Raw genomic sequence first — 23182 nt, 5'->3', positions numbered from 1 at the left:
CAGAGTGCCGAGATTCAGGTGCTCAAGCCTGGCCAGACTGTGAGCTCCTCCAGGGCAGGCTCGGCCTGCACGCAGCACTGTACTGCCAGTGCCCAGCACAGAGCCAGCACTCAGCACGTGCACACCGACCCTTTGCGGTGGTGCAACCAAGTATTTCCATCTGAGAGCACTGGCTCTCTGCCAGGCACAGGTTAACACTGTCCCCATTAATCTGTACAACAAGCCCATGAAGTCGGTGTTCTTATCCCCGTTTTACAGAGGTGGGAACTGAGGTTCAGGGAGAGGTAATTTGCCCAAAGTTGCACAGCCAGTGAGAGGCAGGGCCTCTCCAAGCAGAAGTCCTTAGGAATAGTCAAACAGTGGCCTGGAGTGACATCTGCTATTTTAGGGGCCAACAAATTAACATCCTCCTATTGGAGAAACCCTGTGACAACCCCCTGCACCCCGCAAGCACCAGCTCCACCGTTCCCGGCCTGGGTGCCGCCTGGGCACTGGCCCTCTGCTCCTTTCACCACCCTAGCCTCTCATGGTTTGGGCTCCTCTCTACATTCCTGCTTCTCTTGCCTCTCTGATGGCTGTCCTTTCTCCTCCCACTTCCTAAAGGCAGGTGTTCCCCGTAGCTTCTCCTTGCTACCTTCTTCCTCTCTCTACACTCTCCCTCTAGGCCAGCCTGTCAACCCCTTGGCCCCTCTTTGGAGGGGGCTCTCACATCTGCACGCCCAGCTCAGACCTCTCCCAGTCCCTGGTTATTCCTCCCAGAAGGCTGCTCCTGCTCTGAGACCTTCAGTGGCTCCCAGGGGCCATCAGAGGAGGAACAAACTCCTCCCTGAGGCATTCTGGGCTCTGCTGTACCTATCTCCACTTCTCTCCCAATTCAGAGCCTTCATCCATGCCAGCACTGTGCTCTCTGCCTTTATTCTGCTGTCCCTTCAAGCAGGACCCCCCTCCCTCCCACCTCTGCCCCAGGTAGCTCTCACTGCCTGGTTTAGGGAACATATCCTCCCCCTGGAAGTCCTTCCAGACCCCTTCCCCAATCACAGGCGGCTCTCCCTCTTCAGTAGACTCCATGGAGAACCTGTCCCAGGCTGCCTTTGCAAGAGCTATTTCTGTGCTTGCTTTGACTCTCCTTCCACCCAGGGTCACACGGGGAGTCTGGTACTGGGATTCAGGGAAAATGTCCAACCTATGACTTTTAGTTTTGCCTCTTTGTGTAGAAGTCTCCTCAGCTGTAAAGTGAGGGGTGTGGAATTGGATCAGCATTTCCCTAATTCCCAAGTACCGTCATTTTTGCTTTATCCTTGTGTCACCTGTACTATCATATACTTATATTGCTTACCGTACATATTTATCTACTTATTTTTTAAACTTTATTTTTGGCTGCACTGGGTCTGCGTTGCTGCGCGCAGTCTTTCCCTAGTTGCGGCGAGCGGGGGCTACTCTTCGTTGCGGTGCGTGGGCTTCTCATCGCGGTGGCTTCTCTTGTTCCGGAGCACGGGCTCTAGGCGCACGGGCTTCAGTAGTTGTGGCACGTGGGCTCAGTAGTTGTGGTTCGTGGGCTCTACAGCTCAGGCTCAGTAGTTGCGGCACACGGGCTTAGCTGCTCCGCAGCGTGTGGAATCTTCCCAGACCAGGGCTCGAACCTGCGTCCCCTGCATTGGCAGGCAGATTTTTTTTTTCCATCTTTAAAATATAACATTTATTGCTTAGATGGTTTGATACAGAACAGCTTTTTCTTCTCATTTTGAACTTGGAAGTACTATACAACTGAACGCAAAACAGAACGAAAAGTACCCAAACCGAACTTGGGATTCTGTGTTCATGTGGCATAAACCAGTTTTGTACATAACGCAGCGTAAGTTTTTAAGTTCCCTTTAGAAAAATATGAATTCTACACGTTTATTATTGTTTCCTGCTTAACGCATGGGCTGAAATCACTAGGATCAACTTCCTTCTGGAGGAGAGAGAGGAACAGAGGGTGGAAAGAATGGTGAAACTTTCTGAAACCGGCCTCCGACCGTCACATAGCTTCCCCAGGGCTGGTGGAAAAAACAGCCCTTTGGGTTTTTTGTTTTGTTTTCACAGCTGGGAGTTTCATGTAGTGATTGAATCTCAGCATCGTGTCCATAAATCAAGAGAAAAACAAAAGAGAGAAATGTGCACCTCAAAAACCTTCTCAGAAGATCCATATATATATATTTGTAAAGGCCCTGAGAGAAGGAGAAAGAGAATCAAACAAACATATAGAAACAAATTAGTGGACATGCAAACTAAGCTATGATTCACCCAAAGTTTAAACAAATCACAAATTTCAGTTTAATACTGGGGGAGGGGACAGAACAAACAACAAATGATACATCTCTCAACCTCACTAGTAAAATGTGGCAAAACCTTATCCACTAGGAGGGTGCAGATGAAGGCTAAATAAAGCTTTCAATCAATAGTGATTATTAAAAAAAAAAAATAGTGATTACTGCGAGCGGCAGCCCCGGCTGTGCTGCGGCCTGGTTGGCAGGATTCTTAACCACTGCGCCACCAGGGAAGTGCCTATACACATACCTTTTGTTCATTTGTTTTTATTTTTTATACAGCAGGTTCTTATTAGTTATCTATTTTAAACATATTAGTGTATATATGTCAACCCCAATCTCCCAGTTCATCCCACCCCCACCCCCTAACTTTCCCCCCTTGGTGTCCATATGTTTGTTCTCTACATCTGTGTCGCTATTTCTGCCTTGCAAACTGGTTCATCTGTACCATTTTTCTAGATTCCACACATATACATTAATAAACAATATTTGTTTTTCTCTGACTTACTTCACTCTGTATGACAGTCTCTAGGTCCATCCATGTCTCTACAAATGACCCAACTTCGTTCCTTTATATGGCTGAGTAATATTCCATTGTATATATGTACCGTATCTTCTTTATCTATTCGTCTGTCGATGGGCATTTAGGTTGCTTCCATGACCTGGCTATTGTAAATAGTGCTGCAATGAACACTGGGGTGCATGTGTCTGGTTTTTTTTGGCTGCGTTGGGTCTTCGTTGCTGCACGTGGGCTTTCTCTAGTTGTGGTGAGCGGGGGCTACTCTTCGTTGCGGTGCGCAGGCTTCTCATTGCTGTGGCTTGTCTTGTTCCAGAGCACGGGCTCTAGGTGCACAGGCTTTAGTAGTTGTGGCACGTGGGCTCAGTAGTTGTGGCTTGCGGGCTCTAGAGCGCAGGCTCAGTGGCTGCGGTGCACAGGCTTAGTTGCTCCACGGCATGTGGGATCTTCCCAGACCAGGGCTCGAACCTGTGTCCCCTGCATTGGCAGGCAGATTCTTAACCAGTGCACAACCAGGGAAGCCCGCATGTGTCTTTTTGAATTATGGTTTTCTCTGGGTATGTGCCCAGTAGCAGGATTGCTGGGTCATATGGTAGTTCTATTTTTAGTTTTTTGCTTCTTTTTTAGTTTTGGTTTTTTGGCTGTGAGGCATGTGGATCTTAGCTCCCCAACCAGGGATTGAACCCGCACCCCCTGCCTTCCAATGAAGGTGAAGTCTTAACCACTGGATCCAGGGAAGTCCCCATCTACTTTTTTTAACCTAAATAAAAATGAAACTTTACCTTGCCTTCTGTGACTCGAAAACCAATGTCACTTGCAATAAAGGTTGCAATACAGAAAAAGTGAACCATGAAAACAAACACATAACTGATAAAGTAAGAAACGTCTGTGCACAGCCTCAAATCTTCCCATGCATAATTCGAGGAAACAATGTCCTAGAACATCAGAGCTTTGTCAAACGTAAACAAATCTGGATGCTGGCTGAAGTGGTAAAGAGAGATTTTCATCAGTAGTAACTATTGCAATAGGGAAAAGAGACCAGCATGAACTGAACTCAACTTTAATTTGGACAGAAATAGCTGGGTATTTTAAAGTGAAAATGAAGAAGGGAGGGAGGCACCTGGGGGCTCAGTAGAGTCAGAGAAATGAAAACTTACCAAAGGTCAAGTGTAAATGCAACTAGGCCAGTGGTGTCTGCTAGCTGGTATTATTGAAGTTAGAATTCTACTTTCTCACAGAGACTGGGAGACAGAGGCTCTGTCCTCAGGTGTCCTCAGGTGTTGGCTGGAACAAACAGTAAAAATTTTTGGCAGCCTTTTCTCAGGCAGGCACTTTGGGGGGGCGGTGTTAGAGCCACCTTAGGGAGGCAGCCTTGAGCTATTAGAAACTATGCTAGGGGTTGTTCAAGTCTTTACAGACCAAGGCTGAGGCCTAGTTGAGAAGAGGGTTCACAGGAGCCTGGCTAGAATTTCATAAAGGAGAGAATCTTTGTCAGCTTCTTCAGCTTAGATAAAAGTGAAAAGAACATAATGCATCATCATGTGATGAGACTATGAGCCAGGTGCTTCAGGCGCTTATGAGGTAGATACTCTTAATATTTTCCCCATAAAAAGGTTGAGGAATCTAAGGCTCAGAAAGGTTATATCACCTGCCCAAGGTCAGGCAGCCAGAGGTAGCAACTGGAACCTAGGTCTCACTGGTTCCAGAGTTCATAGGCCCATTCTGTGCCTATAGGCTCTGACCACCCACAAATGCCCTTCCTGCCAGTGTCACTGGTCCAGACTATTGAGTCTGGATAAATGTGTGGTGCAGGGCAGTGGTTCTCAGCTCTGGCTGCTCAGTGGAATCACCTGGGGACCTTTAAAAGTACTGATGCTTGGGTTCCACCCCCAGAAGTGCTGGTGCAATTGGACTGGGGTGCAGCCTGGACACTGGGATTTTTAGAAGCTCCCAGGTGATTCCTATGAACAGCCAGGTTCGAGATTTGGATGATCACTGTGTGCTAGAAGCGTTCACAGTGATCATCCCATGTGATCCTTGCAAGAGCCCTGTGAGGAAGGCAGGCAGGCAGGCGGCAATGACCGTGTCCTGCTGATGAGGAAACAAGCTCAGAGAGGCTAAGGCTCATATAGTTAATAACGTCTGGGGATGGAACCAAGTTTGTTGACCTCTAGCTCTGAGTTCTCTGCCAAAGGTTACTGCTCTTCAGAGGTCTAATTGAGAGGGAAAAAGCAATGTCTCCAAGAACAGAAATGAGCAGCTTACTTTCTCTTGCAAGTTAAAAGTCATTTCTCACCCCCACTGAACACGTGGAGGAGGGGATAGTACTTGCCTCAGCCACAGGACCCAAAACGAGGCCAAGGGATCCCAGACAGGTGAGCAGTGGCCAACCCTCCCTGGCAGTGTACCATCGGCAGAAGTCAAGGCTGGGCTGGAGCAAGAAGGCCTGCAGTTCTCTGATAGTGCTGCTTCCCACGCCCACGTTCCTGCAGTGGGTGGTGATCCTTGTTACCAGGCACCTGCTGGGAGCTGGGCACAGCAAAAGGAAGTCAGGGACCCATTACTGTACCAGGCAGTGAGGGTCCTGCTGCAGTCTCCAGAACCGCTCCCCCACCCCAGCCCCACGCCCACTGCGCCCACGAGCCTGCTCTGGAGGGGAGCGGGCACTGCCCACCTTTGGGAGACCTGGGGGACGTCACTGCTCACATCTAACGGGCGTCACTCCCCACATCTGGGGGACGTCAAGGGTTCCCAGTTGTGGGCAGTTGAGAGAGCACCGTCCACAGCTGGAGCCAGCAAAGCACCACTGTACGTATCTGGAAGGCTTAGGCTCACCTCAGCCTTGATGATGCCCCGGGGGGCGCCAGCAGCTTCAGGAAATGGCCTCAGGAAATGCGACTCCAGCACAGTAGAGGGCCCCTACCCACTCCAAACCCCTCAAAAACGCAACAATCCGAGGCATGCCTCAGGGCGCATCCGGGACATAACCAAACAGAGGGCGGCCACACCCCCAGGGAGAGGCCGGGTGGGGACAGCAGGGCGCAGCCCTCCCAGTCCAACCCCTCGGGGCAGGGTTCCCGCCGACGCTGCCCTCCAGGCCACCTGATCTTTGAGCCAGCCGGACCCACGGACCCACGCAAGGGAAAAGGGACGGCCCCGGGGTGGCGGGGCGGCCGTCGGAAGGCGCCCTCCACTCCGAAGCCGTCTTCCAAGACCCCCAACATGGCCCGGGGCGGCAGTCAGAACTGGAGCTCCGGGTACTCAGACTGCAGGCCGGAGGAACAGGCGACCGGGTGAGCCGGGAGGTCGCGCCGGGCCGGGGCGTCGGGGGTCCGGGCCGCTAACCCACCGCAGCGCCCCAGCCAGTCAGCTCCAGGCGCCGCCGGAACCTCCGCGAAGGTTCTGGGCCTTTGTGGCGTCACTGTCTCCTTGCGGAACCTTCCGCCGGCGCCGAATAAAACCCGCCGCGGAGGAGCCGGCGGCTCGAGTGCGGCGGAGCTGAGAGAGGAGGGTATCCCGGCGCAGGCGGGAGGGAGCCCCGGGCGGCGGCGGCGGCAACGGCAGCAGCCGTGACCGTGACCGTGACCGTGACCCGCGGGCGGGCGGCGGGGGCGCGGGCCAGGGGCCCGGCTGGGGCGTCCGGGGCGCGCTGACCGTCCTGCCCGCCCCGCCCCGCAGAGAAAAGATGGTGAAGGAGACCCAGTACTATGACATCCTGGGGGTGAAGCCCAGCGCCTCCCCGGAGGAGATCAAGAAGGCCTATCGGAAGCTGGCGCTCAAGTACCACCCGGACAAGAACCCGGATGAGGGCGAGAAGGTGCGGGCCGGGCTCGCGCGGGGCCCGCCGTCAATTATTCAGCCCGGAGCTCGGGGGCTGTGAATTATTGAAGGCTGCGGGGAATCCGAGCCGCGTTTGTTGGAGAGGCGGTCGCCAGGTGCCGCGCACCACGCCGCGGGGCCGGGGCTGGGGGTGGTCCGAGGCGGAGGGGGCGCGGCGCGGTCAGTTGGAGGGCGCTTCGCCGAGCCCCAGCCTCGCCGGGCTGGGCATCTGGGCTGGTGCCGGGGCCCGAGGCGCCGGGACCCCTCGTGAGCCCCCGCGCAGCCCATTCATTCCTCCCTTCGCTCCACAAGGGCCCCTCCGAACGCCGGGGAGGGCCGGGACTGAAACGTGGGGGCCCAGTTCTCCTAGGGTTTGCGGGCATTCCTGTCGGAAAGGCAGCCAGCAAGCCGGGAAACTGAGGCACACGCGACCAGAAGAAGTTGTGTACTTGCTGGGGACGACCGGGGTTGAATTATTTTTTGCTCATATTCCCTGTTGATGCATAAGCCCTAGAGGTGAGTTTCTTTAATCTGAGTTAGCACCTTGGACAAACCCGGTGTCCTTCTTGAGAATGGCCGACTGGATTTGTTCTGTGTGCCTGTCTCCTGCCTGATCACGGTTGTCAGACATTGAATAATCACCTTTTCTTTATTAAACAGGGACATGGAGATCTTTAACCTGACACATCATTTTATATGAACATTACAGGTTTCCTGTGACAAATGACCCGCAGTGGATCCTAAGTACCAATAATAATAGGCTGAAAAATGCTCTGCATCATAGAGGCCTAAATTAAACTTTTTCATCCAGTTCACAGAGAAAGAGTCAACCTGTTTTTTATGCCCAAGGAAGCTCATTACCCACCAGAATAGGTGATTAGAAAGATCAGGCATTGATCCTTGGGAAAGCTTGTTGGCCTTCCCACTCCTCCTCTGACTTCTTGCCATTTTCTTATAAAACTTGGGGTATCCTAGATGGCTTTTGGGAGGTGGGGCTTTTGTGGTAGCTGATAGCAGTGACACCTGGGCCACTTTTGAAGCCATAGATTACCTGTCTAGCATTAGACTCGTGGAAACGACTGTAGTATCAAAATACCTGTCTGTGTTAGCTTTTCCAAGCTGGAGAAACCTGCCTAAAGAAGGTTGGCTGGGTGGCAACAGTGATAGGATATTTATATTTAGCCACAGGTGCCGAGTGTCGCTGTCACAAGTTTAAAATGCTTTCCTGGAAGACCATTTGTCTGTTACTCGTGTTCTTTCTCATCTATATTTAGGTGGCTTACTGTAGCTTTTAAAGTCACTGGCTTTCTACGTGGTGTTGGTGATTCATAGATGTGCTCCCTAAATTCACTGTAGGCTGTTTCTGTGAGTAGCCTTTAAGGAGAGCGCACCCAGGCTTCTAATTTCACGTTTCAGAGGCGGCACATGGGAAAGCCTTCTGACCCTGGTTCAGGTCAGATCTCTCCAAGAGTGAGTTCAGGCACTCTCCAAGAGTAAGTCATGGCTGTGTGCCATTGGAGTGAGTCTGCTCTTGGTGTTCTGAAGCTTTTTTTTAAATTGGACTTAACCTGTACTACATTTCTGTAGGTGTTGCCCTGCATATACCTGCCTGGGCAGAGGTGGTTGATTTGTTTTAAACTAATATTTATTTATAGCCAGATACTGAATTAGTGTCACTTAAGTGAGGCTCCTGAAGTGTCTGGCGGGTCCCTTTCAGCTTAGAGGTGGGGGGTTCTGTGATGTTCCAGGAATACTTTTCCCTTCCCACCTTCCATGAAGGGGATAAAACCCTTTAATTTAGTTCTCAGCTAAAACTTCTTCCGACCTCTGACCATAGGCTGAACCACTGGTCTAGTCCTCATCCTCATTTAATTATGATTCCTTGTTTGCTACCTGTATTCCCTAGAAACGAAAGGGTTTGAGGAGACTGGGGACACAATTTATAGAAACTGCTGTAAAGTTCCCTAGAGAGGACTCATTCATTCATTCACTCACCAGATACCTCCTTTTTGGTCCTGCTGTGGGCTGGGCACACTGTGTAGGCCTTTTCTTTTTTGTGCAAGTTTGTGTGTAGTTCTTGTCCACTTTGTCTGTTCATAGGTGGAACCTTTTAATTTTTTTCCCCCAAGTTTGTCACTTTATTAATGTCTCTTCAAAAACAGACTGAGCCAGTCCGTTCCGCCTTGCTCCAGGGCAACTGAGAAGGCTATTATGGTGTTGGTCTTTGTTTTGTGGCCTGTTGTCCTGTGTTGCTAAGCATTGGGCAGCCGGTGTTTGTTGTCAGGTGTTCTGTATGGAGTCTCTACTTTTCTGCAGCTGGTTTTCTGAAAGACACACGGGCAGCGGGTTAGTAAGCGAGTCCCTTTCAGGGGTCGTGATAGGGGGCATGTTCTTGGCTATTAACCCCAGCCAGCTTTTGAGATGAGTTTGGTCTTTTGGCCAATTTTACTGTAACTTTTTTTTTTTTTTTTTTTTTTTTTTTTTGCGATACACGGGCCTCTTACTGTTGTGGCCTCTCCCGTTGCAGAGCACAGGCTCTGGACGCGTAGGCCCAGCGGCCATGGCTCACGGGCCCAGCCGCTGCGCGGCATGTGGGATCCTCCCAGATCAGGGCAAGAACCCATGTTCCCTGCATCGGCAGGCGGACTCTCAACCACTGCGCCACCAGGGAAGCCCTACTGTAACTTTTAGTTTGAATAATATATTTTTAAGTTAAAAAATCATAAAAGAGAGCATAACAGTGCAGAAAATTTCAGAATATTGAGAAAAACCCACCAAGTACACATCACTCTAACTGCTGTCCTTGTGTTTCTTTCCAGGCTTTCTCCAGGGTGATTGTACATGGTCATCCTGGCACACAGGGTTTTTTTTTTCCTCACCACTGAATATTTTATAGTAAATACTTTCCCCAGTTGCTACATAGTCTCCAAAGCCATTTTTCCAGCTGCGTAATGATCTTATTAAAGGAACTGTGGCACATTATTACAGTCTGAAAGGTGAGCTGGTCAGAGGACTAGTCTCCAACTGTGAGATGGGTGAGGGTCAGGCAGGGACTGAATTAGACTCTGGAGTGCTGAGACCCCACCCCCACCCCCAGGGTAGTGGGAGTCCCGCCCCTTTGTGAGGTCTGGCCTCTGGTTGAATGCCCCAAGTGACGGGGCATTACTTTTCCTTTTTAGAGTAATCATCCGTTCTGTTAAGTGCAAAAGTCTTTCAATTATCCAGAGTGTTTCTAATGGACATTCTCTTGAAGCATGTTTACCTAGTACAGACAGGCCCAGAGACTCCCTGGGGGCAGCCTGGCCTGGTTGTTTTCTGATCTTCCTTACCCGGCACCTAATCCCTACACCTTATTTTCCTTCTGTGGAAAGGAGTGGTGGTGAACGATACCTACTTCTTTACAGAAATGGTGGGAGAATCAACGCACCAAAAGACCTAACTACCTTGAGTATGATTCTGATGTCTCTAAGACAGTTTTTTAAATTACCCAGTTGTTAGCTATTATTTATTAGCTATCACTTATTATTTATTAGTTACTTATTAGATCTCTATCGGGGATCTGTAGTACAAGAGAAAACCTAGTGTCTGTCAGTTTCCATATTTGTATATTCAAAGTACTTTTTTTTTTCCTGTATGTTCTGTATTTTTTTTTTCTTCCTAAACCATTCCCCTGGAGGGCGAAGACCCTATCTCACTTATTCATTTCTCAATTCCCAGAATTGAGCCATTCATATAACAAGTATTTACCAGGTACCTTCTACAGGCCAGACAGTGTTCTAGGTTTGGGGATATGGCAGTGGACAAAGCTGACCTAACCACCTGTCCTCATGGAGCTGACACTGCAGTGGGGACACCATGCCAGCAGTAAGTGCTCTGGTATTGGGGAACAGCAAGGAGGCCAATGGCGCACGAGCAGAATTGCGGGGAGCTGGAGTCAAAGGTGTCAGTTTGGGCTTGTAGACCAGAATAAGAACTGGCTTTTACTCCAAGTGAGCCAGGCCCCTTGGGGGCTTGGGGCAGAGGACTGACGTGATTGGCTGGCAAGTTCTGGCTGCTGTGCAGAGAACAGACTGAAAGCTGAGGTGAAGGCGGAAGATGGGAGTCCAGTGAGGAGGTCACTGTGGCTATCCAGGCCAAGGAGGGTGTCCTCCGCCAGGGCGGGCGTGGTGGTGGTAGTGGTGAGAAGGGATGGATTTTGGATATTTTATGTGGTGTTTTGATTTTATGTTAAAAACTTCCATATATCTGCAGAAAAGGTGAGAGTGGTACAATGAACACCTGCCTTTCTTTCACGTACCTTCACTGATTGTAAACAGGTCGTCACATTTGCTTTCCCTATATTATTATTATTTGCTAAAGCTTTTGAGGGTAAGTTGCATACATCATAACCTTTCAGCCCTAAATGTTTATCCTTGGGAAAACAACATCCTTGTACATAACCACAGTACATTTATCAAATTTAAGAAGTTGAACATTGAGAAAAAAATTCCCATTTTTCCAGTTGTTCCAGTGTCCTTTGTAGCAATTTTTTCCCCAGTGCAAGATCCAGTCCAGGATCCAATCCAGGGTCACACACTGCATTTAGTTTTCCTGTCTTTTAGTTTTGCAGAATATACCTCAGTTTGGGTTTTCTGATTCTTTTCTTACAGTTGGATTCCAGGATACATTTTTGGCAGGCATGTGACACATGGGGTGTTCTGTCTTAGGGTACTGGAGATGGACATTTGAAGGTAGCACCAGAAGGACTTGTTGACAGATAAGATGTGAGGGAGAGGAAATGAGGTTTTGGAATTGCCAATAAGTGAGCTATGGGGGAGACTATGGGAGGGGCAGGACTTTGGAGGGAGATCAGGACAGATTTGCTCACAGTGTCTGCAGCCCGCATGCGGATGGATGCTCACAGGATGTCTGTAGTTGCATTTTATGCTAGTAACCTAGGAAAGCAGCCCTCCTGAGCTGGAAAGCAGCCCTCATGGGCTTTATCCATTTGTAGGTTAAGCCCTGGCCTGGTCTCACTGTATCTTAGCTCCATTCTACTTCTTCCTGTCTGGTGCAGCCTGAGGAGGGAGAAACTCCTCCTTACTGCTCTGTATCCTTATTCTCTGCAGTGGCCCTGCCTCTCATCCCTTAGTCATGTTTGCCCTATGTATCCCACTCTACAAAGGGATTAAATGGAAAAGTCAGGTTTCAGATAACATATAGACCTGCTAGTTTGGGGGTTGGGTGTAGAATCCCTCTGTCATTGCATTTATATGGTGGGTTTGCTTCATGAACAACTCAAACCTTCTCTTTTTAATCTCTCTTTTTTTCTTTTGAAGTTTAAGCTCATATCCCAGGCATATGAAGTGCTTTCAGATCCAAAGAAAAGGGACATTTATGACCAGGGCGGCGAGCAGGCAATTAAGGAAGGAGGCTCAGGCAGCCCCAGCTTCTCTTCCCCCATGGACATCTTTGACATGTTCTTTGGTGGCGGAGGACGGATGGCTAGAGAGAGAAGAGGTAACTGCTTTGAAAGACGTTAAGCAAGTTTTATAGTTTCCAAATTGTACGTGTTGCTGGAATCAGGACAGATCATGCCTTAAAAGGGTGTAGCTGTCATGTTTGGGGATCATTAGCTTTAGTTCATCACTTGTTTAGTCTACCTGGAATCTCTTAGTGCATTTAGCAATTAATTGCCTGACACCTTCCCAACACCACATATAAAGGAGCAAATGGGGAATTCCCTGGTGATCCAGGGGTTAGGACTCGGTGCTTTCACTGCTGGGGCCTGTGTTCAGTCCCTGGTCAGGGAACTAAGATCCTGCAAATGGTGTGCCCCGCCCCCCCGCAAAAAAAAGGAGCAAATGGCGGTGAGGAGAAAGGAGGAAGTTCAAGTTCATCTTGCCCTCTTTTTCTCTTTTGTTGGGGTCAGGTTCCATTTATGTTCCTAAGGGACATAAATGGCACCTCCTGTGGTTATTAGTGATACCTCTGCCGAGAGGCTCTTCTCCCCTCCTGCACACTTCCTCCCGTGCCTCCTGACTTGGGCCGGGGCCCGCGGGCTCTATTTCCGGCTGGTGCTCTGCCATGTGCAGTGTGGCCTCATTTTCTCAGCCTGCTCAGGAGATTTTCTAGGTAACAAAATTTACCCTTTGATGTTTGAACATCTTTGTAAAAGAAACTACGTTGCCTGTCTCTTCAGAATGCATTAGGACTAGCAGCTTCATCCCCAGAGGTGAATTGAGAGACTTAGCTATTGGTGAAATGGCCCCAGGCCCCCGTTTTTGAGTTCTGGGTTTGTTCTTCCTAATTTTTCTATACCTCTTACCTCCTGCCAGGCTCTGGACTGTCACCTCTGTTACCAGTGGTCTCTAATAGCCCCCTTCCCCTGTCCTGCTTACGGTTGATACTCTGCTTTGGACCTCAAAACCAGATAGATAACCAAGCTTATTAAAATCCTGGGTGAAATCAAGATAAGCTCTGCATTGAGGTTTAAGAAGGGTGGTTTGAGGTCAACAAGAGGCCCCTGGATAAATAAGGCTGTACTTGCTCTCACATTATAATTGACTTTGAGCTTTGAAAAGCTTGGCTGTCAATTCTGTGAATACAGTGTGCTGAAAATCACAAAGGGTTTATTAGGGAAAAATCCTTACCCAGTTTTCTGGGTATGTTGCCTGCTCATATAATTGACAGTGTGGATGTGATTAAAACCTTGGGTATCCTCTTGCCTAGCTCTCTCACTGTCTCGAGATGAACAACCTCACGCCCTTAATTAAGTCATCTCTCAAAGTTGACAGCCAATAAACAAGGACAGCATCTCAGTGACTTCAAGAGCCCTATGGGCAGCAGAGAGGGACCTGATGCTGTGGGTCCTGGCAGGCTGGTGTGGTGCCGGAGCAGACAGACTCCCACCCTGAAGATGAAAGGCCCACTGGCCTGGATGCACAGACGAGATTTCCACAGCTGAAAGCGTTCCCACTTGGCCACAAGACACAGAAGGGCTCAAAAATTAAAGGACGTTATGTTCAAGGAAGAGTTTCAGTTAAAGGTCCAGAGACTGACTTCGTGCATCATCTATAAGGAGAGGGCTCCTTTCATGGGGAGAACCTAGTTAACCAATCTCATTGGTTAACATTGCCTTGGGTTTCCTCATTGATCTCTCATTCTCAGATTTGTTTTAGCAAATAAAGATGAAAGTCTTTGACATCTATAAATGATTGAATAATTAGCTCATAGCTAGAAAGGGTATTAGTTCTCATACTGGCAAAGGGCCAGAGGATGGGCCAGGTGTGACAGAAGCAAGCATTGCTTCCCACAGGGAAGGGAATGAATGACACAGGCACAGTTTGAGACTTCATACCACTAAAGGTCATATGGGTAGTATTTAATACAGTGGTATATTTAATACAGTATTACTAATTGGTCTTTTTTTTCCCTCGGTAAGGCAAGAATGTTGTACATCAGTTGTCTGTAACTCTTGAAGATTTATATAATGGAGTCACAAAGAAATTGGCTCTCCAGAAAAATGTAATTTGTGAGAAATGTGAAGGTAAGAATTTCTGAATGAGTCTCATAGTTCTGGTCCCTTAGATCTGGAAACAATTCTTACTGTTTTACAATTCAGAGAAAAATAATTTATCTTTTTAAATGTGAAGGTCAGAGATTGCAAACAGGTAGCCTGAGGGGCAAATCCATTTCATTTGGCCCTGTACATTTTTTATTTGGACTGCACATTTAATATGTTGACAATTATTTTAAAAATATAAAAATCAAGAATGGTTGACCCAACCTAGGGGTCGGCAGACTTTTGCTGTAAAGGGCCAGATGATAGGTATTTCTGGGCTTCGTGAGCCATGCAGTCCCTGTCATAACTATTCAACTCTTATCGCAAAAGGAGCGATTGGGCTTCCCTGGTGGCGCAGTGGTTGAGAGTCCGCCTGCCGATGCAGGGGACATGGGTTCGTGCCCCGGTCTGGGAAGATCCCACGTGCCACGGAGCGGCTGGGCCCGTGAGCCATGGCCGCTGAGCCTGCGCTCCGCAACGGGAGAGGCCACAACAGTAAGAGGCCCGCGTACCGCAAAAAAAAAAAAAGGAGCCATAGACCGTAAACAAGCAGATGACATACCTGTCCTTCCAATAAAGCTTTATTTACAAAACCAGTCAGCTGGCCATAGTTTGCTGTCCTTGATTTAAATGTAAATGTAATTAACGTAATTTTTAAAAATCTGACTTTTCAAGAAAAGTCAGATCTGGTGACTTGGTCACACATTGTCCCGCAGAGAAGTGGCTGGGCTGGGTAGCCACCCTCGTGGACAGGGCTGTTTTCTCCAGTCTCCACTGGTCACACGTAGGCATTCACATTTGGTGAAGTTAAAGCAATGAATTTATCTTGGTATAGCCAAACGCACAAATGTTTGCGCTTACATGTTAACATCTGGATATTGTCTGCTTGGCTAGAATCATCCAGCCTCTTCCACATGGCTTTTCATGATTGTAAATAGTCAGAATTCAAACCCCAGTGTCCAATTTCATGGCTCATGATCCTTCTCTGGTGGCGCCCAGCAGAGACGCTTCTAAGGGAACAGCACAGCCTTGTTCCTGTCTCCCCACAGGCGTTGGTGGGAAGAAGGGATCTGTGGAGAAGTGCCCAGTGTGCAAGGGGCGAGGGATGCAGATTCACATCCAGCAGATCGGGCCGGGCATGGTGCAGCAGATCCAGACCGTGTGCATCGAGTGCAAGGGCCAGGGCGAGCGCATCAACCCCAAGGACCGCTGTGAAAGCTGCAGTGGTGCCAAGGTCATCCGAGAGAAGAAGATTATCGAGGTGCATGTGGAGAAAGGTGAGTCTGTGCAGCAGTAGCGCCCCACGCTGGTGGACGTGCATCTGAGGTGCTGATTGTGGGGCACAAGGGTTAGGTATCGGGGAAATGAGACACAGCACAAGTGGTATTTAAATGCCGTTAGAGTGTGCCGTCAGTTCTTCCAATTCCCAGGGCATCTTCCATTGACTCTCCCTGGCTTTATTTCCATCCATGTCACCTGCCAAAGTTTTCTTGCTTACAAAACTTCTTTGTAAGGTTTTCCAATGCCCTGGAAGTCACTTAACCTTGATTTTGGTTAATTGCCCTCTCTTGCCCTTCTCAAACTATTACTTTAGAGTCACTGGGAGTGTTAATTCCTAATGGCTTTTGTCGCTCATTGGCCGTAAAAGCTTATCTAAGTCTTCATAGCTGTATGTCCCTTTTCTCCACACATTTCCCCTCGGTTGCAGCAGATTCTCCCAAATCTAGCACCTTCCTCCTGCTGTTCATTTTGCCTGGGGCCATCATTTTAGGGTCTTTTTCCCTCTTAGTTGTTCCCCCTGATCATTCTGTGGCTTCCTAATCCAGCAAATGTATTTAGGTGAGAGACCAAAGTACACAAATCAACACCCAAACCAGCACACACGTGGAGGGACTGAACACTGTGCCTCTGTGCACAGAGACTTAGTAGAAGGCCCCCAGAGCCCAGTGCTGCTTGTGCGTCAAGAAGCAGGCGGTGACCTTCTGCTCACAGTGCACTGTCAGCTGTGGCATCGCATGGCCAGGAGGGCGGGGAGTGCGCGGGGAACTTGCGATGTGGCGGCCTCGTTTCCCACTCTCCCTGCTGCACACTTGGCTGAGGAACCTCGTTATGCCGAGGAGAGTGAGGCCTCTTGGTCAGTGGTAATCCCAGCCCCAGGCCTGCACGAGGTTGGGAGGTTTGATGAATAAAGAACCCCCAGAGGGCTCTCTGTGAGCCTTCTTCAAAAGCTTTGTCGGAAGTATGGTTTTAAAGAGAAGTGGCTAATCAGAAAGGGATGATGTTTCATAGGTATGAAAGATGGGCAAAAGATACTGTTTCATGGAGAAGGCGATCAGGAGCCTGAGCTGGAGCCTGGTGATGTCATAATTGTGCTTGATCAGAAGGATCATAGTGTCTTTCAGAGACGAGGCCATGACTTGATCATGAAAATGAAAATTCAGCTTTCTGAAGCCCTTTGTGGCTTCAAGAAGATGATAGAAACACTGGATGATCGAGTCCTTATTATTACATCCAAATCAGGTAATGTTTCAAATGTGTTTCCTTGTAGTTCTTCTGTATGTTTGGCATAATGATGCTGGCAGCTTAGCCTGGTTTCACATTCAAGGTTGACTTCTGTTGCACAAGTTAGTGTGACTTGATTTTCTCTAAGTTTAAAGTCATCACTAGGGACTTTTGAGAATTTTATGAATTTCTTTTATAATCTCCACGAAAAAAATTCAGTTTTGGGGAAAGAGCCTCAAAACAGGAATCTTGGGGATCTAAACTTCTACCTGGAACCTTCCAATTTAACTTAAATTTTTTTAAAAATTAACTTTTTTTTTTTTGTTGCGGTACGCGGGCCTCTCACTGTCGTGGCCTCTCCCGCTGCAGAGCACAGGCTCTGGACACGCAGGCTCAATGGCCATGGCTCACGGGCCTAGCTGCTCCACGGCATGTGGGATCCTCCCAGACCGGGGCACGAACCCGTGTCCCCTGCATCGGCAGGCGGACTCTCAACCACTGCACCACCAGGGAAGCCCTAAAAATTAACTTTTGTATAATAATACACACCTGATAATAGGTGGTGTTTTTCTATCAAATGGTGATCTGTGCTGATTCATCCATGTTTCTCTAGCCTCTGTGTTGTCGATTACATGTGAGAGACATTTTAAAATAGAATTTTCCTGAAAAAAAAAAATACATCGCCTGCCAGCTTATCCTTGGCGGCTTCTAGAGAACCGCCCGTCTGCACACAGGCACAGGAGCTTAAGGGAGCTGCCTCTGGACCCAAAGGGTTCTCAAAGGCCTGAGAGCTCAGCCTGCCAGCATGTGTGTAGATGCCAGGCTCCCAGCTCCCAGGAGGGCTAGTGTTCACTGCAGTTGAGTCCATGCCTGGAAGGGGCTGTGAGGAGGCCAGGCAAATTAAGGGAGAGAGGCCAGGCTGGGGCCCTCAACTTGAAGCTGCCTCCGAATAGCACTTCAGGTCAGTTGTCCATGTCAAAGAATGTCTGGACAGGTGCGGTGGTGGCTGAGCCACCCAGACATCCGTGACCCCATCACTGGCCGTGAGCAGTGCCGCTCTGGTCCCCTCGCTGGCCACAGGGTTAGGGAGTGACTTCTCCTGTGGGTATCTGAGGCTTAGGCTAGAGGGATAGGCTCAGAGCTGGGATGGGAGGTAACCAGCCAATAAGCCTGTCCGAGGGCAGTGTAATTAAGACCCTAAGTCCAGTAGGGTGAGCCACCTTGCCTCCCCAGCCTCCATCCAGGGCTTTCCTGCCTCTGTGTCCATTTCTCTCTTCCCCTTTCTGGCCTCTTCTCTTTCTCTGCCACTTTCCTCTTTGGCTTTTTCTGTTTCCTCTTTTCTGGGTATAAGTGAAATGGAATTATATATCCAAGTCTTGATCAGAGGTTTGTTTTGGGTTTTTTTGCTTTTGTTTTTTACTTTTTATTTGGAAACAATTTCAGACTAACAAAAAGTTGTAAAAATAAAAACAGTATGAAGACCACGCATGTATGATTTGCCTATTGTTAAAATTTTACTGTTTGATTTTTCATTTCTGTGTTTGTGTATAAATATACTTAAGGATTGTGGAAAAGCACTGCAGTATAATGAAAATATGCATGAAAATTTAAAATACAGCACCTTCCTTTAGATTCCATTCTGTAAGCCTCCCAAGGTACCCAATTCCTCCCCTCACTTCTGTAGGAGAGTTTGGGGATCATAGTTCACACAAAGCCCTAGGCCACAGGCTGTGAGAGGGTGTGTGCCCAAGACCCCTGGTATCATGTCCAAGACCCCCAACATTGTCTCAGACCTGATTCCAGTCCTTCGGGGAGCATGAGCTGGGCAGCATCTTTGGGGTGCTCTGTAACTTCTTTGCGAAAGCTTGTCCTTGGCCAAGCTCCCTGGAGCAGGGGCCCCTGCCATGGGATTGGAACCCAGTGTTCCTTGCTGCCTCCCAGCTGATCCCAGCCACAGGGAAACTGGGAGCCAAGGACAAAAGAGAGGAAGTGAGCCCCAGAGGGAAGGAAGTCGTAAACCCCGAGAAACCCATTTCCTTGCTTAGTTATAAGGAAGGGCAGGGTGTCCAGAAAACCTTCTGCTGGAGATTTCTCTTGTGCTTTTTCTTTTTGCTCATTTATCTTGTTTTGAGTCCTTTTCTTTCACCTCTTTTCTTGTTTTGGCTTATTTCTCTTTCCTTCATTTCCTCTTCTCTCTTCTGCTACTGAAGTGCCTTCCTCGCCAGAGGCCTTTAGGCTGTCTTGAGCATGGCTGAGAATCAGGAGATTAAAGAAAAAAGTGCCTTAAGAGCTTCACCAGGGTGTGATCCCCCTGAAGGCAGATTTGTACCTCACGGAAGAGCTGGCTCATCATCTCCTTCCTTCTCTTACATGTGGTTGCCCATGCTTGGTCCCACAGTTTCCCTGCCCCGCGGTGAGTTAGAAGCAGAAGGCTGAGGAGTTGTGCTGAGAGCAACAAGAAGTGTGACACCTGACAGGAGCAAAGAGACAGAAAAGCTATTAAAAACAAAGCAAAGACCATAACAAGCCCAGCAGCCTGGGGCCATTTAGCTAATGGGCTCCTCCTGCAATCAGCAGCTCTGAGGGCCACATGTGAGTCACAGCCCTGCACTGAATGACCCCCAAGGAGAGAGTCCTCCACACCCTTTATTTTAAAAACTCCCATGAGATACTTTAAAAGATTTCCTCTTGGGGCTTCCCTGGTGGTGCAGTGGTTGAGAGTCCGCCTGCCGATGCAGGGGACGCGACTTTGTGCCCGGGTCTGGGAAGATCCCACATGCCGCGGAGCCTGCGCGTCCGGAGCCTGTGCTCCGCAACTGGAGAGACCACAACAGTGAGAGCCCCGCCTACCGCAAAAAAAAAAAAGATTTCCTCTTGAGAGAGTTCATCCAGGGGAGTGGGATGCTGAATAAATGAGTGTTTGGGCTCCCCCCAACCATTTTTTCTGAACATTTGTTTATTTGTCCATTTTCTACTGAGCTGAAGAACATACTTTTTAAAGAGACCCTTTTATCCCTTTTCTTTTCATGTTTGGAAGGAAATGATATTTTTAGATTTGGGGGCGAACCAAGAGCTCTGGGGGGACTAAACTCCCACGATGCCTTTTGAAAAAGTGTAGAATTAAGATCCAGCCCACCAGCTCCTGGAGACTGCCTGTGGCCGGAGCCACCTTGTGAGCCCCCCACCCAGAAGGCTGGCTCTCCTGCCAGGTGGGGTCTGGCTGGACTCTGAGGCCCATTCCTGCTCCAAGCTCTGCTTGAGTCTGTGAGGAGCACACTCTCCTCCCACTCATGGGAAGGTTGTAGTGACAGCCTGACGCAAGAGGCAGGCTGACAGGTATCGCCCCTGTTTACCCGGACTGAGTGTTGACTCCCAGTTCACTGTTTTAAACCAACCTTATGATGGAGGCTTCAGCCCGCTCCTCCTTGGGTACACTGCAGGAGCCCCATGCGTGGGTCAGAGAGGGTTCCACTCCCGCCCCCCTCCCTCTCATCCCCCTCACCCAGCCGGTTCCTCTGACAGGCATCCTTCTGGTCGGGACCAGCTTTTTAGTCAGATGCCCTGTGACCCCTGCCTTTGCCTGCTGCTGTGGGGGTGATGGTGTCTGCGCCAGGCTCTCCCAACACGGGGACTGACCTCTCCAGGCTGCCCTCCATCTTCCTGTTTCATAAGTAAACCTTCTCTGCGGCAGGTGAGGTGGTAAAGCACGGGGACCTGAAATGTGTGCGTAATGAAGGAATGCCAATCTACAAAGCACCCCTGGAGAAAGGGGCTCTGATCATACAGTTTTTAGTAAGTGCATGTGTTTTATTCTCATGGGACATATAATTAAATGCCTTAATTGGGAAGGGAAGAAACAACTGCTCTTTCCCACCTCACCCTTTACAGGTTATTTTTCCTGAAAAACACTGGCTGTCTCAAGAGAACCTTCTCCAGCTGGAAGCTCTGCTCCCTCCTCGACAGGAAGTCAGGATTACAGATGACATGGATCAGGTGGAGCTGAAGGAGTTTAATCCCAATGAGCAGAACTGGCGCCAGCACAGGGAGGCCTACGAGGAGGATGATGACGGGCCCCGGGCCGGAGTGCAGTGCCAGACGGCATGATGTGGCCTGGTGCAGCGTGGCCCGGCCGGACTAGCACGTGATGAATGTATAAAGTTGGCACAATGAAAATGGCGTCGCTTTAATGGCCTCGTGTTTGGGGTGTCCTGTGTATGTGTTCAGCATTCTCAACTGCTGAGTGTCTTTTTGGTTTTTCTTTTTTTTTTCTTTTGGTTGTAACTTAAGTTATAGCTTAATTTATATTTAAATGTTTTAAGTGTAAATCACTCTAGTCTGCATATGGAATCTGTTTATTTACATTTTCAGGATATTTTTGAGATGCCAGTGACCGCACTGACACTTTGTGCTTCTAGTGGCTTTGCCATAGTTCAGTTCCACCAATAAAGCACAGCCCAGACGACAGCACTCAGCCCCCTACAAACCTCCAGGCATGAAGTGGGCGACCTGGCCCAAGTCTAGCTCTGCGGTTTCTTCCCCTCCCCACCTCCCGCATAATGGCAAAGTTACTGAGGGCATGATCTCAGGGCTGCTCATGTGACATTTCTGAATCTAGATTCTAGATGCTTCTCCTCAAGAATAAAAGCACATCTGTGGGTTGGGCTTGGCTGCAGTGCCTGGTTCATGCTGAGTGGGCTTCAGGGCCAACTTGGTTCCCACTGTCCTGTGCCCTTGAATGCTTGGAACGGGGTGTGTGTCTGATCATCTCTCTTGGAAGCTTCCTGAACCTTCCAGGCCTTGCGGTGAGGACAAACCAGTGTTTTAAATGAAACGCTGATAAAACTGTTTGCCTGCGCCCCCCGCACCTTGTTTTTTGTTGTTTTATTTTCTGTTGACAGCATTTGCAGTGCTCTCCCACCAAAGTGCTTACTTGTAAAGATAACGAAACCATCCATGTCTGCAGCAGCCTCAGTGCAACGGAATCCACGGGAGATGCTGGTGGTTCAGCCCTGTGGCACAGCCAGCTTCCCTGTCTGACCAGTGATCCTGGATGACTTGAGGGTCTGGAAAGGCACCACCTCATTCTCCCAGATTGAACTCCCTTCCAAAGGATGGTTCCTCTCCTTGCACAGCCATATCACAAAGGGCTTCCTGCTCAAGGGATAATGTTTTAGTGAGAACTGAAGTTCTACTCTGGACCGCAGTCTGTATGGACTACCACTGTAAATGATAACTTGTTGGGAGGGATATTATTCATTAACTCCTCGCAGGCAGACTACAATTTAAATTTAGGGTTACCTCAACCTTTAGCCATTACTGCTCCTTTCCTTCCCACAACAGTCATGAAGAAAAACTCCTGCCTTCTAAGCTGCTGGGTTAAAGCAGAGGCCACTTTTCAGATCCACCCTTATTGGTTATACAGTATCTGAGAGTTTGACTCAGACCAGGGACCTCCCCAGGAGGGCCAAAGGGTAGATGAGACCCATGGCAGGTAGGTCCAGCGGATGGACCAGGCTCCAGCTGGCTAGTGGGTGGGCATAATTTGCTCAAAATAGGTATAGAAAGAGCCCACCTGTCCCACTTTGACCATCAGTCAGGAAAGACATAAAACCTATTCTTCCAACTAAGCCTATATGAAAATCAATTGACGAATGGACCACAACTCCAGGGTGTTGTTTCTGTGCTGCAACTTCCTAATAAATTATTGCTAGAAAACTGTCTAGTTGATGATGAGGCAAAATTACATTCAGCTCCTTGTCATGTAGAGAATTTGGAGGGTGTTGCTTAAAATTTATTCCACCTGTATATTTGTCACTTTAAAATTAAAATTGAGCTGGTATGAGAGACAGATGGTTTTGTTTGCTTGTTTTTTAATTTTCTCGAGCTCCAATGACCAGTGCTAAGTGCCAGTTTGCCTCATATTGGTTGACATAACGGAATGAAGTTTCCACTCTCACGGAGCTTATATTTTGGGGGTGGGGATAAATACAAACATCACGCAGTGATGACTGCAGTGAAGAAAGAGTAATGGGAAAGGGGCCAGGGGAAGGCCTCTACTGGGAGCTGACCCCTGAGCGGCTACCTGAAAGCAGTGAGACCTCTGAAGGTCTAGGCAGAGGAAGTGGCCAGGGCTATGTGGGTACAGGAAGGTGAACAAGGCAGAGGCAGGAGAGAGAAGCGAGGGGCTACCTGAAGAGCATGGGCTTGATGCTAAGGGTCATGGGGAGTTTGGAAGAAAAGCACAGGACCTGACATGAATCACATGAAGTTATGATCAGTAAAAAGCAACAAACTTTGGAGGGTTAGCTACTTACACCTTTCCTATTACACGCAGACCATGTCTCAGGTGGGCCGCTGAGGAGAAAACTGAGGTACACGTACCTCCAGGCAAGAGGTCGACCAGAGTAAGTACAGGTTTGAGCCTGTAGACACTGTTAAGGCAGTAATACCCACCCAGCAAGTTACAGCTTCTCTAAAATTAATAGGGTGAAAAAG

General features: G+C 48.8%; 1 protein-coding gene and 1 long non-coding RNA gene across 5 annotated transcripts; one reads left to right on the top strand and one right to left on the bottom strand.

The window, feature by feature from the left end:
- Positions 1-1716: 1716 nt before the first annotated feature.
- Positions 1717-6401, bottom strand: LOC132523692 (uncharacterized). Of its 3 annotated transcripts, none has more exons than XR_009541615.1 (4): positions 5498-6401; positions 3981-5352; positions 2815-3583; positions 1717-2207 (listed from the first exon to the last, which is right to left on the bottom strand). It is a non-coding gene; the product is annotated as an uncharacterized LOC132523692 (long non-coding RNA). The 3 variants fall into 3 exon arrangements; XR_009541617.1 differs by having other exon boundaries at positions 5926-6401; XR_009541616.1 differs by having other exon boundaries at positions 6173-6401.
- On the top strand, positions 5904-22535 carry DNAJA4 (DnaJ heat shock protein family (Hsp40) member A4). 2 transcript variants are annotated; one of them, XM_060155139.1, is made up of 8 exons: positions 5915-6116; positions 6502-6640; positions 11961-12141; positions 14066-14170; positions 15235-15462; positions 16475-16705; positions 20379-20479; positions 20576-22535. In XM_060155139.1, the coding sequence occupies exons 1-8, from the start codon at positions 6046-6048 to the stop codon at positions 20789-20791; spliced, it is 1272 nt and encodes a 423-aa protein (XP_060011122.1). In that variant the 5' UTR covers positions 5915-6045; the 3' UTR covers positions 20792-22535. The 2 variants fall into 2 exon arrangements, with proteins under 2 accessions (XP_060011129.1, XP_060011122.1); XM_060155146.1 differs by lacking the exons at positions 20379-20479; positions 20576-22535 and adding an exon at positions 18898-19636 and having other exon boundaries at positions 5904-6116.
- The last annotated feature ends 647 nt before the right edge of the window (positions 22536-23182 follow it).

This window comes from Lagenorhynchus albirostris, chromosome 1, assembly GCF_949774975.1.
Source record: "Lagenorhynchus albirostris chromosome 1, mLagAlb1.1, whole genome shotgun sequence".
NCBI classification, from domain to species: domain Eukaryota; kingdom Metazoa; phylum Chordata; class Mammalia; order Artiodactyla; family Delphinidae; genus Lagenorhynchus; species Lagenorhynchus albirostris.
The sequence above is the reverse complement of the archived record's forward strand: the minus strand, read 5'-3'. Positions and strand labels throughout refer to the sequence as shown.